Raw genomic sequence first — 15,360 nt, 5'->3', positions numbered from 1 at the left:
TTTGAATCAGAAAGCACTTTGGGAAGGGAATTGATTTAAATGATTGGAATTTCTTTCAAAGGCTTTACAGGCTTTCTTCCTAGCCAGCCCCAGTGCTAAGGAGACGCGTGATCAGGGACAGAAATTGCAGCAAATAATCAACTGGTTTATGATGCTGTTCCGTGTCAAACACAAGCACTGTGCACGGAGCAGGGTCTGGGCGTTGCTCCTCACACCCAGCCCATGTGCCTGCCCTGGGGATGACTCTGCAGGTCTGCCTGGCAGCAAGGAGTGCCTTGGTGACTTTCCACTTCACTGCTGGCACTGTGGCAGCAGGGCCACCGTGGCAGCCGGGGTTATTAATGACCTCCCCAGCTGCAGATCCTCCCTCCCGGCCCTGCTCGTGTGCAGGGAGTGTCGCCTCCAGGATTAATGGGTATTGATGAACTTGCTTAGCAACCTCATCCCAGCTGGCAGCGATCCCTGGGGATGCACAGCCTCCCGTGCTCGGGCAGAAACACCAGGGCAGAGCAGTGCTGGGCTGCAGGAGGGAACTGAGGGTGGACTTGGGCCAGCTCTGTGTTTAAGCCTGAGCCCCAGTTAGGCTCTAAGCCCAGACTGGTGGCTCCAATACCCAGCTTGGTCCAACACCTTTAGCTTCAGAAGCGTTTCTCGTGTTTCGTTGAACTGCTGGCTTTGGACGGGAGTCGCAGCCGCAGCATGATCCACGTGCTGAGAGTGCCTCTGGAGAGTCAGGCTGGGGATAATCACATCCTTTTCATTCTGCTAATAATTAACTATTAAAACAATTTACTAATGGATGTAGTGGCTTCTTTAAATGATGAATTGATATGATTTAACACAGCTATGAGATATGGGCTTGATGCAAGTATTGCTGAGTGCAAATCCAGCCTGTTGAGGTCAGAATCTATTAGCCATAATTCCTCTTAGCCTAAATTCCCTTCATCTATGGAATATGTTTTTCCTACAGAAATTATTCTAAAACCTTCAAAACCAGAACTGCATGTGCTCTTATCATAAGGCAATGTATGCTGTCATTCACTAAGTGGAGGAGAAGAGTGTTTATAAAAACTCCAGCAAAAAATATAGTGTATATATATAGGATAAAATATAATACACTGTTATCTAATGCAATAAATGTATTGGATATTTTTGTTAAAAATGGATGAACATTGTGTGCCTGAATAGATAAAATTATATTTACTGGCATGAACTGAATGGCTTTAATCAGAATAACAGCTGTTGAATGGGTCTAATATCTATTAATTGAATATGGAACTAGTTTTACCTGATCCTTTCTTTTAAGAGGTTTCCAGTATTTACACAACATAACTGTCACTGGAAGTTTAATTAGATATCTGAGATCTCCCAGATCTTGTCAAATTAATTTCTGAACTCTTGACATTTCTGTGACAATACTGTCCTAATTCTACATGTAGCATGTTCTTAAGACAACTCTAATAACTAACAGTCATGTCTGACAAAATAAAGACAAGCTGTTATTTCTCTCAAAGAGATGACAGTTCCATTTTTCAAAAGCCAAGGGAAGGCTGCTCGTTGTTTTACTTCCTGCAGCAGCAAAATTTCCAGGCGTGGGACTGGCAAAACAAAGAGTTACTTGCTGCAGGTAAAGGGTTTTTCTTTGCATCCAACCATTGCACTTGGATGGAAAGGTCAGGTGTGTCAGAGATGGTTAAGGCTTTGAAGAAGACAGATGTGTGTATGCAGAAAGAACATAAAGGGGATTGGAATAGCTTAAAGGAATAAGCAGAATTGGAAAGATCTGGGCTTTAAACTTGGTTCTGCTATTGAAGTCATTGTTAGTGTTCTCCTCAACTGGGGAGAAAATGTCTTAGGGGAAAAAAGCAGGGGAAAAAAAAGAAATATTAAATGTATTTTTCTGTCTGTCTCAGCTGCTGGAATTATAACAGTGCAAATTACTCTGAGCTTTTAGCAATAGAGTGGAATCCATTTGACCTTTCTTTCCTCTCCAACCTTGTTTTGTCTTGAGCCCTGGGTCGGGATTGTGGGGACAGGTGCTGGCTGTGCTACAGAAGTGGGGGGGAACAAAAAGGTGCCTGGCAGGCTGCAAGCCCAGAGAAGGCAGGAGAGAGAGTGTGTGTATGCAGCCTGGACCTGGCTGTGCCCTTCTTCTCAGCCAGGCAGGTTTCCACACAATGACCAAGCTGGCCTTGCTTTGAATTTAGCAATCACAGCCTGCTGCCCATCCTCAGAGGGAAGGAGCCCCTGTGGTCCCCCAGCTGTGTGCCAACCACTGCCCTACCTGGCCCCAGGATGGAGAACAGCAAAACCCTGTGCATCCCCAGCCCTGTGGGGGATTTAAAAGATCATTTTGTGAGGATGCTGTTGGAGCCCCTGCTCTGCCCATCACCAAACCCACGAGGTGTGTGTGGGGTTTGCAGCTGAGCACTGCCCAGGCATCCCTCACACCCTCCCCACCTCCACAAGGTGGCACAGAATTGGAAATAAAACATCACACTCTGTCTCAACAAGAAGAAAAGCCCCGTCACATCACCAGTTTGTAGCAAATGGGAATGGCTTCTGGCACCTTCCTCCACGAGGCTGCAGGCTGGGGTGGCCGTGGGTGTCTGGCAGCAGCCAATGCTCATTAAATAATCCTGGCCGCCCCTGCTGCCCCGTTTGGTTTGTCTGCCTCCACCACGTTCCACCAGGGACTGATTTGGGGGATTGTAAAGCTTCTGCATCTTCTCATTACCCCTGCAATGTCCCCTCTGAGAGGGGATTGGAATTTCTGGTCCCTCACATGTAATTTTCGCTGTGCCGTATTTGCCACTTCTATTTATTTTCCATTTTAACGCTTGTAAGACTGGAATGGACTTTTTTTTTATAGAGGCATTAATGTTATGGGGGAAAAGTCAACATCTGCCAGCTCTTGCAGTAGAGATGCTGTGGGTTTTTTTTTTCCTTGCTACCTAGAAACCATTGTGTTAACAGAGATCTTGCTGGAATGCTTTCCTGTGAAAAAGGTAGAAAAAATTATGTTAGAAATGTTCACCTAAATAATGCAAAAAAAAAAATAAAATAAAGGGACGAGAGTGGGAATAGGGGGGCAGGGACAAAAGGAGGATGGGGAAGGATCAGATGTTCATATTTTGGATTTCTAAGTTATGTGTAGGAACATGTATATATTTCAAGAAAAGTGGGCACTTTAGGCCAAAAAGAAATCCCATTGAAGGCATGATTTTTCATTGAAAAATAGAATTAAACAGGACAGTTTTAATGAGTTTAATCATGAAGTCTGACAGTAGATGTTGACCTGGTAATGGTTCTCTGCTATGAGAAAATGGGTTATTTACAACCAGAATCACTGCTGCTATTTTTCATTCTACTAAGTAAATTATAGTAGAATTATTCACATGATACCATTGTTGTGTGGAGCTCAATGGAAAACTAATTCCTTCCATCTTTTTGAAACCTCATCCTCATTCTTTATCAGTTTCCTCATAGATTAAAAAAAAAAAAAAAAATCTGGCTGCACTAACATACGTGTGATGAACCTAAAATATTTTCTAGAGATTTATCTATTGAATTTCCTCTGCACAAGTTTAATGGCTACACCACAAAACAGGACATTACTTATTTGTTAATTGAATTGAATAATTTCTCCATTGAGTCTTGTACTTTTTTTCTCCATTAGCAGAGCTAAAAGCACATGGAAAGGCTGTAGGTGTGTTCCAGCCTTCCTTTGCATGGATCACTCAGAAAATTGTGTCTTTTTAATAGCAGTGGCAGTAACCATCTAATAACCTGCATTAGGAAGGCTCTAACACTTGGCAAGCGTTTTCTGTTCCTACGTGTTCAATATTTTGTCAAGGCTTTTCACAACTCTGGCTGCTGCAACTCCTTGTCTTTCTCCAAAAGCCATTTTCCTTTTGAGCTGATGAGGTTTTTCCCTTGGGCAGAACCTCCTGTTTCCTGGGTGCTCCTTGGCAGCCCTTGGGAGCCGCGCGGTGCCAGGGCAGCGTCCCCGGGGCCACGAGCTCTGCAGGGCACGGCCTGGAATTGCCCTTTGCACGCCCAGCGTGGGGAAGCCAAGGCAGGAGCTCAGGGCTGGCACCTTGGGGGTTTGCCCACCCCGCCAGATGGGGCTCTGCTGCTCCTCAGATAATTCACAGAATTCACAGAGTCACTGGGCTGGAAGAGACCTTTAAGATCATCGAGCCCAGCCCAGCCCCGACACCTCAACTCAACCCTGGCACCCAGTGCCACATCCAGGCTTTGTTAAACACCCCCAGGGGTGTCACTACAGGACACAAGAAAGCACAACACGAGCCACTACGATGGCAAAAGAAGAAAGTTTATTTTCTGACTCCAACTTTTATACTTTTCCAAAGGTGACAGTGGTTTGGAGAGTGAATGAGCTACCTCTCCAAAGACATTGGACAAACCACCAGTACATCAACTTCCTCCACCCCCACGAAGGATTGCAAAACAATATGTTGTTAATAGAAAATGTGTGGGAAAGTTTTCTAACAGAATGTAAACTCTGAAGGCTTTAGAAAATCTTAAGAATCAGGGCGACACAGGGATGGTGACTGCACCACCTCCCCGGGCAGCCATTCCAGAACTTTATCACTCCTTCTGCAAAAAACTTTCTCCTAATATCCGACCTAAATTTCCCTCGGTGCAGCTACCCTTGCACTTCCAGCTGGTGACAAATCCGTGCTTCCCCTGGGATGAGGGAGGTGCTGGGCTGGGCTCTCCCAGCCCTGCACACCCCATCCATCCCAGCAGCAATGCTGGTGGCACTGGAGCTCAGCCAGCTCAGCACCAGCATCCCTGAAGGGCTATGAAGCTCCACCAGCATCTCCTAATCTCTTCCTAATTATTCTAATTATTTTTCTGAGAAGAGCTTGTTGAGGAACAGAGAAGATCATGTTGGTTCAAGGTGCTTCTGAATTTTATTATTTTTGACATTTTTAAGAGGTTTTTCTTTGGTGTTGCTTTTGATTTGGTTCATATATTGTCTGCTGTAACAAAAGCCCTCTTACCTAATTTTCTGCATTTACAGTCTACTGATAAATGTCTATTGTAGAGCTCTTCTCCCACTCCCAAAAAAAAATCCACACCACCATGAGGGAAGAATTTAAACACAACATATAGGTGCTACCAGAGGGATGTACTTAATCACTGAGTACAGAAACTTCAGCTTAAACTGTGCCAAGTTTAAACCATTTTCACACATGGCATTAACAGGATGTAAAGTGTTACTGGTCCTACCAGCTTTTCCTCCAAAAAACATCAGGGGCAACATTGAGTCTTCTTGGAAAAAGAAGGGGAGGAGAGGAAACCCCTGGGACCTTATGCTGATTAAATGCTGTCCCAGAGAGTTTACGGCTCAGCCATGGAGGAGGTGTTTGCTGAGTAAGTGTGCTGTGACCTGGCTCTGAGCAGACAGGCAGCATTTGAGGTGTGAAGAGAGATAAAAATCAATAAATACACCATTTACCATTTACTCAGCCCAAACAAAATACTTCATGGAGACACTGGTGTGGCTTTAAGAAGTGAGAGCACAAATTACCGTTCCAGGGCAATGTGGACAGCAAGGCTTCCTGGAATTCTGCTGGATGTACTTACAGCTCACTTAAAACACCGTGTTTTGTAATTATTGCTACAGCTTTTCTTTCTCTTCTTCTCACTGCTTCTGGCACATAATGGTCTGTGGAAAGGTGTTTCTGCTACTCCATGTACAGTTGCTAAATGAGAAAGAGGTGAAAGGATTCTTCCAGCATTTATTCCACCTAAATTAACCCATGAATTGGGATTGGGTTTAAAGTTCTGTTCTTCCTCTTGGCAAAACTTCCCCTTGAGTTCCCCTGTTTCTCAACTCCCACCTCCCCTCACACACTGATTTCTCTGTCTGGAAAAATAATTGCATTGAAAGTGGAGAAGAGCAATGGAATGAGAAATTCTTGTCAGGGACAAGCTTAAAGCCTCTCTCTTTAGGTAAGCTCAGTCCAGCTAGGAGCCTCCCAGCAAAGCTCTGACTAAAGTTCAACATCCATCTCCTAAGTGTGATTCTATGGAAAAACAGCTCTTCAGCCCCCTGTTACAAGCATCTGATCAAGGGCATGTTTCTGATAACTTGTGCTCAGAGGCTGCAGCTCCAGATGATCCAAAAGGATTTCCTGGTCTTGTGTAGAATAAAAAAGCCAGAGCACAGGGAAGAGTAGATAAACCCACTTGTGGCTGCTTGTTCTATCCCTGACCTCTCAGAAGTAATGACTAGCTGTAATTTCACCTTCTAATTGCATTTTTTAAGCAGGCTGAGTGTTTATAAAACTTCTTCAAGGGAGCTGCTGGAATATGCTCCTGAAAGACCATTTCTCTGGTGAATAATCGGCTGAAATTCTAATGAGAAAATCCTTTCAGTGGCCAACATCCTTCCTACTCAAATGCTGCATTATCAGCTCCAAATTATTCAGACAGATCTGAGGAATTTACTTTAGGCAGCTTAGGAGATAAATTCAGTGCAGCAAGTTATCATGATTGATTTAAGTATTTAAGACTTATCCTAAAAACCTGTTTCACTCAATCCACCTCCTAACACGTTCCCATTGAAGTTCCTTTTTTTCAGGTTTAAAAGCAACCTAAGTGCAGTAATTTCCCTTTCTCTGGCCAGGGGTGATTCTCCTGCCCTCTCTGGGGCTGTGGGTGATGCAGAGCTTCAGAGGCAATGAGCTCTCCACCAGATTGCCTCATTTTTTACCCTCCTGTAATTCCAGCCACGCCGCTCTACGCATCTTCCCCCTTGGGTCTGACAAGGAGCATTTGCTCCAAAGAGGATTTATATTTTTATTTTCTAAAGGCCATTAAAGAGACTAATGTTGCTTTGTTGGTGGGGAGATCAGGAGCTGGTGCCCAGGAGTGCTGGCAGGTTGAGCACTGTGGGCTCAGGGAGAGCCCTTGGACACACCATCCATCACCAGGACATCCCACTCCCATCCATCACCAGGACATCCCACTCCCAGCCCACTGGGAATGGGACATCCCACCTCCCAGTCTGGCTGCAGTTCATCTAGGGATGTGTGGAGTAGCTCTGGGTGTGTTTGTACAGCACAAACAGGTGCAGAATTATTCCTTAGAGGTGGCACATAATGGGTGGAATGAAAGAATCTCACACACTTTTTTTTTCCCTTTCTCCACTCTCCCCATCACTGTACTGTATTCCCAAGGAGAATTTGTATTTCCTTCTGGATGTTGCCCTGAGAATGAACACAGCTCGTTCCAGCAGTGCCTTGTCTGGGTGAACCCTCACCCAGCACATCTGTTTCTCCAACATTGAAAAGATTGATTTTTTTCACTGGCCTCTCAGCAGGTTTCTTCTGCTAGAAACTCCCATAATGTCTCATCAAAGTTTTTGAAGTATGATGAAAATCAAGACTCCTATTAACCAATTGCTCTTTCTCCCACTCCCTTTTTAGCACTTTAAACTCATAAATAACTCCTGCTCATGGATTTAACTCCTTCTCCACATAATTTTTAATGTGCCATTTGGCACTGCAATGAATTTCCCCATGCTTAGGACAGGGACAAGAGGTAGGACTTGAGACATGGAATTGCAATGGCAGGCAACAGGCACAGTGAACTTAAGGTCTGTGAGATGTGTGCAATATTAGTTCATTCTGTAGCTGGATGTGAATGGTATTGATGTTAAATATCTTACCAGGAGGGCTGAGTGTTTGAAGGACAAGCATTCATAATTTGCTTTAACATTTGACATGATCAAGGCAGTAAAGGAATAATATTCCATTTTTCCATTGTCAAAAAGATAATGAGTTTCATAACTATTGGTATTTTGGGAAAAATAGAGCTTATGTAGTGTAAAATGTGTGAGAGCTGCTATATATTCTTCTATAAATTGCATATATCATGTTCTTTTGTTGGCCCTATTCAAACACAGCATGCCTATCCTTTTTAATTTTCTGGTTTGCTGTGCAAGTCTCTAACAAAAAAACATTTCTTTTTTTTTTTAATGAAAAAAGTTTTCTTCAGATTATTTATAGAAAGAGCAGTGCTGTCATCGAGTCTGTCTCATCACATCATTCTTGAGTATCAATTTCTAGGCTCGGATGACAAACCATAGCAGCTACTTTTCCAATAGCAGCATCTGGCTTCCTGGCAAACTCAAAATGCAGTTATCTGGAAAGCTTCAGAGTTTCTTCTGAGCACATTTTATTTATTAGAAAGCAGTTGTGTTGCTTTGCTTCCCATGACTAAGCCAAAGAATATTTAATATATTAAAAGGAATAATAGAATCTAGGCCAAGCTGTTGTCCCTAAAGTGGCAAGGAATGACAATATTTTTCCTTTAAGATGACCATTTGTTCAGCTCTGAAGGACAATCTGAAACTCTTTGCCCTCACTCCAGATGCTATTTGAAAGGACTAAAAAAGAAATTCAGCCTTATAATGCCTCAAACTAAATTCAAGTTCACCTTTCCTAGACTGAACACTCTGAAATGTGATGGTGACTTGTCTGCCAGCCTCTGCACAGAGGTGAAAGGCACAATGTCCTTGCAATTTATGATGAATTATGATAGAAGGAACAGCTGGTTCTGTGGGTCAGGTTCTGTGTCGTCCCTAAATATGAGTCAATTCAACCTTTGTTTCACTGCATACATGAGAATTTATGAGATTGATCATTTGGATCCAGCCCTGCAAAGATCCCCCAAGGTAGTTCAGTAGATATCACAATAATCTGCAACATCTGATCCAAAGTGCATGAAAATACAGTTGCAGGAACAATTTTAGTAGTACTCCTTCTTACACATCCCTGTGACCCACTGACACCCTCTGCCACATCCCAGGGTCTTCCAAGGTCCCGTGCTCAGGCTGGAGATGTGAAACTCTGCTGCTGAGCTGGTGGTTTAATCAAATCCCACTGCTGCCCTGGGGATAAAAGGAGATTATCCAACACTGTACAAAATGGATGAAACATCCAGTTCTCCATACACAGCATAATCTGAAGGAGGTTATTAAGGATTTTTTTCCCCCAGTATCAGCATCAAATTAGATAGGAAAGACACCAAAACCTATGGAAGATGACAATCACCAATGATACAGATGTTCTTACAGTTTTAGGACATTCCTAGATGCTAAAATTCATTCTCACAGGCACAGAGCTAAAAGCTAAGAAAAAACAAGGGAGGATGAAATATCTATTCCAGGCTTTGATGGTAGTTAGACTGTATCTACATCAAAAGCCCTATTTAATTGAAGTAATTATTTTCATTCTGAGAAAGAACTCTCTCGAGTTCTTCTTGAGCAATTTCCAAAAGTTTCTTTCAGTGAAATGTTAGTGTTATTTTTCTAGATGATAGATTAAAAAAAAAAAAAATTGAAGAAAGCCTAATCTGTTAAACTCAATATGTTTGACACTTAGCAGCAGTAATGCTAAATGGTAACATCTTGCAGTTTTCTTCTGATATCAGTGGTGTCTCTGGGGCAGGATTTTATTAGTGACAGCTCTCACTGAATTCGGTTAAAGCCAAAGTTTTGTCTCCAAAGTAACTGTTATTCAGTTCAGAAATAAAATGATCAGGCACAAGATTTCATTTAAAGCTTTGAACATCAACGTCAAGGAATCAAAACAATTCTGTTTCAAGATTCTGTTTCTCCAGGGTAAAAATTATTTCTGGGTTTGGACTCTTGTCCTTGCACGTTGTTGTGCTGAATTACAGGGAGACCCTGTGGGGCTTTCTCTTCTCATTGTCCTGAGCTTCTGCCTCTGGTCTGAGCTTGGAACAATTGGATCTTAATTCTGATTGAGGATGGAGGAGGCTACTGCAGTGCAAAACACCCTGCCAAGGCTCTCTGCTGCTACATTCAGTGGCAGTTTTGTAAGGCTGTACCATAAGCAAAGCCTGTAAATCAAAGGTGACACGGTGGGCAACCTGTGCAGCATGCAGTGGGTCAGAGAGATTTCGTGTATAAGAAAAGACTACACGCTTTTCTGCTGTTGAAGAGCGTAAGCACTTTTGCCTTCCTTCCGCCACGAATGGAGATTGTTCAATGGTTGGATTTAATGAATTCAAAATCCTTAGAAAATCACTAGAGCCAGACATCAATGTAAAATACTCCACCAGCTTTCTGTAGTGGAATATAATATTAGCTCTCCCACAATCTACTTCATGCATTTCAAAAGAATAGAGAACATTTTTAAACTAAAGAAGATAGCTTGGGCAGAAAATGATTGCCTGCCTTGGATGCTGCTCTGTAACCCTTCAGGAGCCCGAGTTATTTCTCTCAGGGCAGGAGAAACAGAAACAGATGTCTTCTTTGCAAAAATAGGAGGGGGAGGAAGAGGAGCAAGATATTTTATTAATAAAGGCTGTTAATGTGCTGTTACCTTGCGCAGTCAATAGGAGCGTTGCTGCAGGGCTGGTGGCTCTGAGCCCGTGGAAACCCTGGTGCTGTGTGTCCCCTTTCTGCTGGTGGAGGCTGCCGAGAACCCAGCAGGACAGCCACCACCCTCCCTGTGTGCTGTGGCATGTGGACTGGGAGTGCTCAAGGAGGATGTCTCAGTGCCATGTGGAAGCCCTGCTCTGGGTCCAGCCCACCCAGCCCTCCCCCTGCCTCTGCTCCAGCCATAAGCATCTCTCCCAGCAATACCGTAACACAAATAAATAATATTAATTAAGGCTCAATAGGTTTAAAAAGCTATGGAAATAGCTTCTCTGCTGCTGTTTCAGTATCTCATTTCCCCACTCTGTCCAAACCCCCAAAGCCCAGAGGTACAAACATATATTTCAAATGAGAAGTTTGTTGAACCTCATTAAACTTAAATGCTCAATCCGGTTTTTCAGAACGATTTATCACTCTGCTTTTGAGTTTACCTGATTTCATTCTTCCATCTCTAATGGAGACATTAATTTAGAAGGTGATTTTTGCAAAGGCACTGATACACCTACAAACCACAACTGAAATGAAAAGCATAATTTACATTTTTAAACCAAGCATCTGACTTTGGAGCTGTTCTATGTTTATAGGCTTATGTCTGAGCAATTTGCCGAGGTCTCTGCAAAATAAAGACCAGCTTTTAATTTGTATCTGCTTTTTGTTCTCACAGTTTTTTGGGGTTTTGTTTTGTTTTGTTTTGTTTTGTTTTGTTTTGTTTTGTTTTGTTTTGTTTTGTTTTAATGGACAAGCAGCTGAAAAGCCTCTCTGCGTTGGTATGCTGAGCATTGGAGTCACACAAGCACCTGCAGCCATCCACGCACTGCTCAGCAAGAGCACTGTATTTCTCGAGGTTTGTAGCTCTTGTCCTCCCACTCCCTAATTCATATACATAAAACTGGTGTGCTGCCACGTTCCCTCCACACAAATGCATTAGCTGATCAGGAAGCCTTCCCATTCATCTGGCTTGTCACTTGCATGAGGTGGAGGCAGGACCGACTTGTCAGCTCGCGGTGATGGGAGTGAGGGGTGGAAGACAGGATAGTGCGACAAAAATGGTGTAGATATTTCTCCCCTTGGTTTTCCAAGGGAAAATATTTTCAGGTGCTGGCTTGTCTCCACACCCTTCCAAACAGGAGCAAACCAGCAACCCAAACACTTGCCTACAACCTCCTTGGGTAATTCATTGCAGAGTGAGGCTGCAGGAGGAAATCATGGCTAAACCCCCTTGATGGCCCTGGCAATGTGGGCATCTTCTTGGAATTTCAAAGCCTCGTCCCCACTGTGTTTGGCACCGTTTCCACGGTGATTTCCAGGGCAGCCCATGCAGCAGAAGGAAGGTGTGTGCAGAAACCACCCAAGAAAGAGCAGTGGAGGTGCAGAGCTTTGCACCTCTATAGTGGGTGGGACCTCCCCGCTCTCCAGACAGATCCTGGCGTGCTGCAGGGTGGAGAGCCCACCTGGTTCACACTCACACCTGTGAATTTCACAGAATGGCAGAACGGTTTGGGTTGGAAAGGACCTTAAAGCCCATCTCGTTCCGTTAGACAGGCAGCTCCGAGCCCCGTCCAACCGGCCTCGAGCACTTCCCGGGATGGAACACGCCCGCCGCGGCGGAGCCCGCTCAGACCGAAGGAGCGGAGCGACGCTCGGCGGGCGCGCCCCGGGCACCGGGGCCAGGCTGTCCCGGCGGGGCGGCGGCACGTCGGGGGTCGGGAGGCTCCGTGGGCCGGTGCCCGCGGCCGGGCCGCCCCTCCGTCCGGCCCGGCCGGTGGCTGCGCGGCCGGGGCGGTGCGCGGGGGCGCGGCCGGCGGCGGAGCCCGGCCCCGCGGCGGCGGCACGGCTCCCCCCGCCCGGCCCGCCCCCCGCCCCGTGACTCGGAGCCTCCCGCGGGCGCGGCGGCTGCCGGGCGCTGTCGTGCGGCCCCCCGCGCCCGTGCGGGGACTATGAAGCACCATGGTGTGGTGTGACCGTGGCGTCCAGATGCTGCTGACCACGGTGGGCGCCTTCGCCGCCTTCAGCCTCATGGCCATCGCCATCGGCACCGACTACTGGCTCTACTCCAGCGCCCACATCTGCAACGGCACCAACATCACCACGGACGAGGCGCAGGGGCCGCCGCGGCGGGCGCGGGGCGATCTCACGCACTCGGGGCTCTGGAGGATCTGCTGCCTCGAAGGTACCGGTGCTGGCCGGGGCGGGGGGAAGCCACTTCCCCGGGGGGACCCGGCTGCGCTCCCGGAGCCGCCGGGCAGCGCCCGGGCAGAGCCCGGCAGCCGCTGGAGCCGGAGCCGCCGGGCTGAGCCCCGCCGGAGCCGGGGCCGGAGCCGCGCCGCTGCCTCGGACACGGCCGAGGAGGAGGATGGCGTTACCGTGGCAACCGGCATCTCCGACATTGCCATGGGAACCGGCGGCGGGATGCGGAGCGCTGCCCAGGGGAGCGCTGCCCAGGGGGGCGACCTCGCTCCGCGACCATCGCCGGGGATTCGGGGCTTTGGGGGGCTCCTGGTGGGCTCGGGGCTTTGGGGGCTTTGGGGCGCACCTGAGCCCTGCAGGCTTCGGGCTGGGTCTCCCCTGTCCCCCCTCCCCCCGGGACTTCGGCTTTAGCAGCTTTGGAGCTCAGCCACAGCTCTCGGGCAGGACAGCGGGAACTCCAGTTCCTCCCAGTCTGCCCTCGCACAGAGACACCGGGGGCTCGGGTGGAGGGGGTGTTGCCACCGCTCAGGTGCTTCGGCGTGGAGTCGGGGTTCCTCGATACAGCCCGAGGGTCGGGCTGAAGGATGGGAACAATAAAAAGATGGGTGTTGTAGCGGCTGAGCTGGGCAGCAGGACCCCGCTCCCCGCAGAGGCCGAACATGTGGCTCCCGCTCTGAAAATGGAGTTGTGGAGAAGGCGCGGCGGTAACTGCGGGGACAAAGAAGCACATGGGTGTTGCGAGCGTTTGGCAGAGCGGGTCGCAAAGCCCAGATGGGAAAGCACATCTGTCAGCCGAGAGCTCCGGGGCACATCCCTGCGAAAGGAGCGACATGCGCTGGCAGCGGGGGCTGTGGCCACGGTGGCCCTGGAGCCCCTCACCTGCTGGTCCATCCTCTGAGAGCGGCCAGCGGAGCCTCCGTGCTGCTGGAGCGGAGCGTGGGGGAAAGGCAGGGCACAGGAGCGCTGCTGGCTTGTGCCGAGCCGCTCTGTGCCTCGGGGGATGGGGCACCGGAGCCCTGCTCCCACGGGGATGCGCTTGGCGGGCGGGCTGCTGCGCACCTCATTCCATCAGCACGGGAACTTTGCAAAGCCGGCTTTGTGCTTTATTCCAGCTGACACACGGCTCAGCCCAGACGAGCCCAGCTCCGGTTCAGAGTCGCAGCTGTGTTTAGATGGTTTTTTTTCTGCCCAGAACGGGCTGTGGCGTGGTAGAAAACACCTCATTCTCACGTCTGCTCTCATCTTCTCCTCTAGCTAATGATTTAAGGCTACAGTGTAACATGATTTTCCCCTTAAAATACCGGATTTGCTACCTAGGAATAGCAGGCATACATAGAAGAGCTGTAGGAAAAGGAAATATTTTTAGATGCTAAAGAGAAAGAATTATCGAAATGTGAAGGTTTATGGGTAATAGCAATGCTTGGCTTTATGACTCTTAAAGGAAGTCTAACACTCAGCATGGGCTTTTATGGCACCTGGAAAATGAGAGCTTGCATCTGAGAGCTCCTGAGTTTGCTTGAGAGGTGCTGAGCATCCTCCACTTGAACTGACTCTTGTGATCTTCACTGAGCTTGTTCTAAGTGTCTTCAGCCTCCGTTTTTCATGGAAAATAAGTTTGTTTGTATCTTGCAGGAGTTGCTGAGCTTGTCCAGCTAGGCTGGACCTGTCACCTCTGGGAAAAATCCCTGAGCTTCCCAATGTCAGGATTTCTCTGTGGTCTCCCAGTAGCACCATTCATAAGAGTGAAGCGCGGCTTCGACTGAAACTGGTGGGATTTCTGCCTTAATTTCACCTGGGCTTAAGTCAGAACTTTCTTTAGGAGAGCAGCAGTCAGGGGAGCCGTGGGGCACGGGCGGTGCTGAGGCAGCTCCTGGCACCACAGCCGAGCTCCAGCCTGGCAGCGTCGCTGGGCAGCGCCGGTGCCCTCCTGGCACTCACCAGGGGATTTTGAACGGTTGCACCCAGGAGCTGTGTGCCAGTGAAGCTCAAACCCCCACCAGTTCGGGGGATAAAAAGGCTTTTCATGGGACGCATCAATCCGACAGCAAGGGAGCTGTTCTGCTCAAAATTCAAATGCTCATAATCAAATTATAAAGTTACAATTTTTAAAGTTGTCAAATATGTGCTAAGAATGCCCAATTTGAGAAAGCTGTCATCTGTTCACAGAGCTGAGGAGCAAAGACTACATTCTCTCCTCCTTTTTCAGTATGTTCTGTTTTGTAAGATAAAATCTATAGATACAGTAAATTATTCATGTTTTAAACCATGCCATGGGACTTGGATTTCAAATGGAACCATTCCTTTGTTTTATAAAATAATAAAACCATTTCTAGAAGCTGATTTAAAACAACACTCCCTTGACCATTTCAGAGCCTCGCTCATTTGAAGTGGCTGAGTCTTTTAGTAATCTAAAGGTAATATTGCAATTCTGAGGAGATACATAGCAAGAAAATAGCTTCAGTTATGTATTTTTATATGTGTTTAAATGGTCTGGCTTCAAACCTATTTTTAGAAATCTTCTGGTGTTTTGTAGAAATAATTGTTAAAACCTCTTTAATTTATTTTAATGGTCTTTATTGCCATTTCACTCTTATGTCAAAAAGACAAATCTGAGACACAAATGTGCAGAAGCTGAAAATGCCTTTAACAGCCTCTGAAATTGCTTTTGACATACATAAAGCATTTTGCTGAGCAAATTTCAGGTCAATTGAAATTTCCCAGTAAAA

General features: G+C 46.8%; 1 protein-coding gene across 1 annotated transcript in view; it reads left to right on the top strand.

Moving 5' to 3' along the window:
• The first annotated feature begins 12,313 nt into the window (after positions 1-12,313).
• The window catches only part of CACNG4 (calcium voltage-gated channel auxiliary subunit gamma 4), a 44,168-nt gene continuing 41,121 nt past the window's right edge, over positions 12,314-15,360 (top strand). The window contains exon 1 of the mRNA XM_021537340.3: positions 12,314-12,617. Within this exon, the coding sequence (XP_021393015.1) occupies positions 12,395-12,617 (223 nt within the window). The 5' untranslated portion in view covers positions 12,314-12,394. The remainder of the gene's footprint in view (positions 12,618-15,360) is intronic.

The sequence above is a fragment of the Lonchura striata genome, chromosome 19 (genome assembly GCF_046129695.1).
Source record: "Lonchura striata isolate bLonStr1 chromosome 19, bLonStr1.mat, whole genome shotgun sequence".
In the NCBI taxonomy this organism is placed as follows: domain Eukaryota; kingdom Metazoa; phylum Chordata; class Aves; order Passeriformes; family Estrildidae; genus Lonchura; species Lonchura striata.
This window is presented reverse-complemented; position numbering and strand designations above follow the sequence as displayed.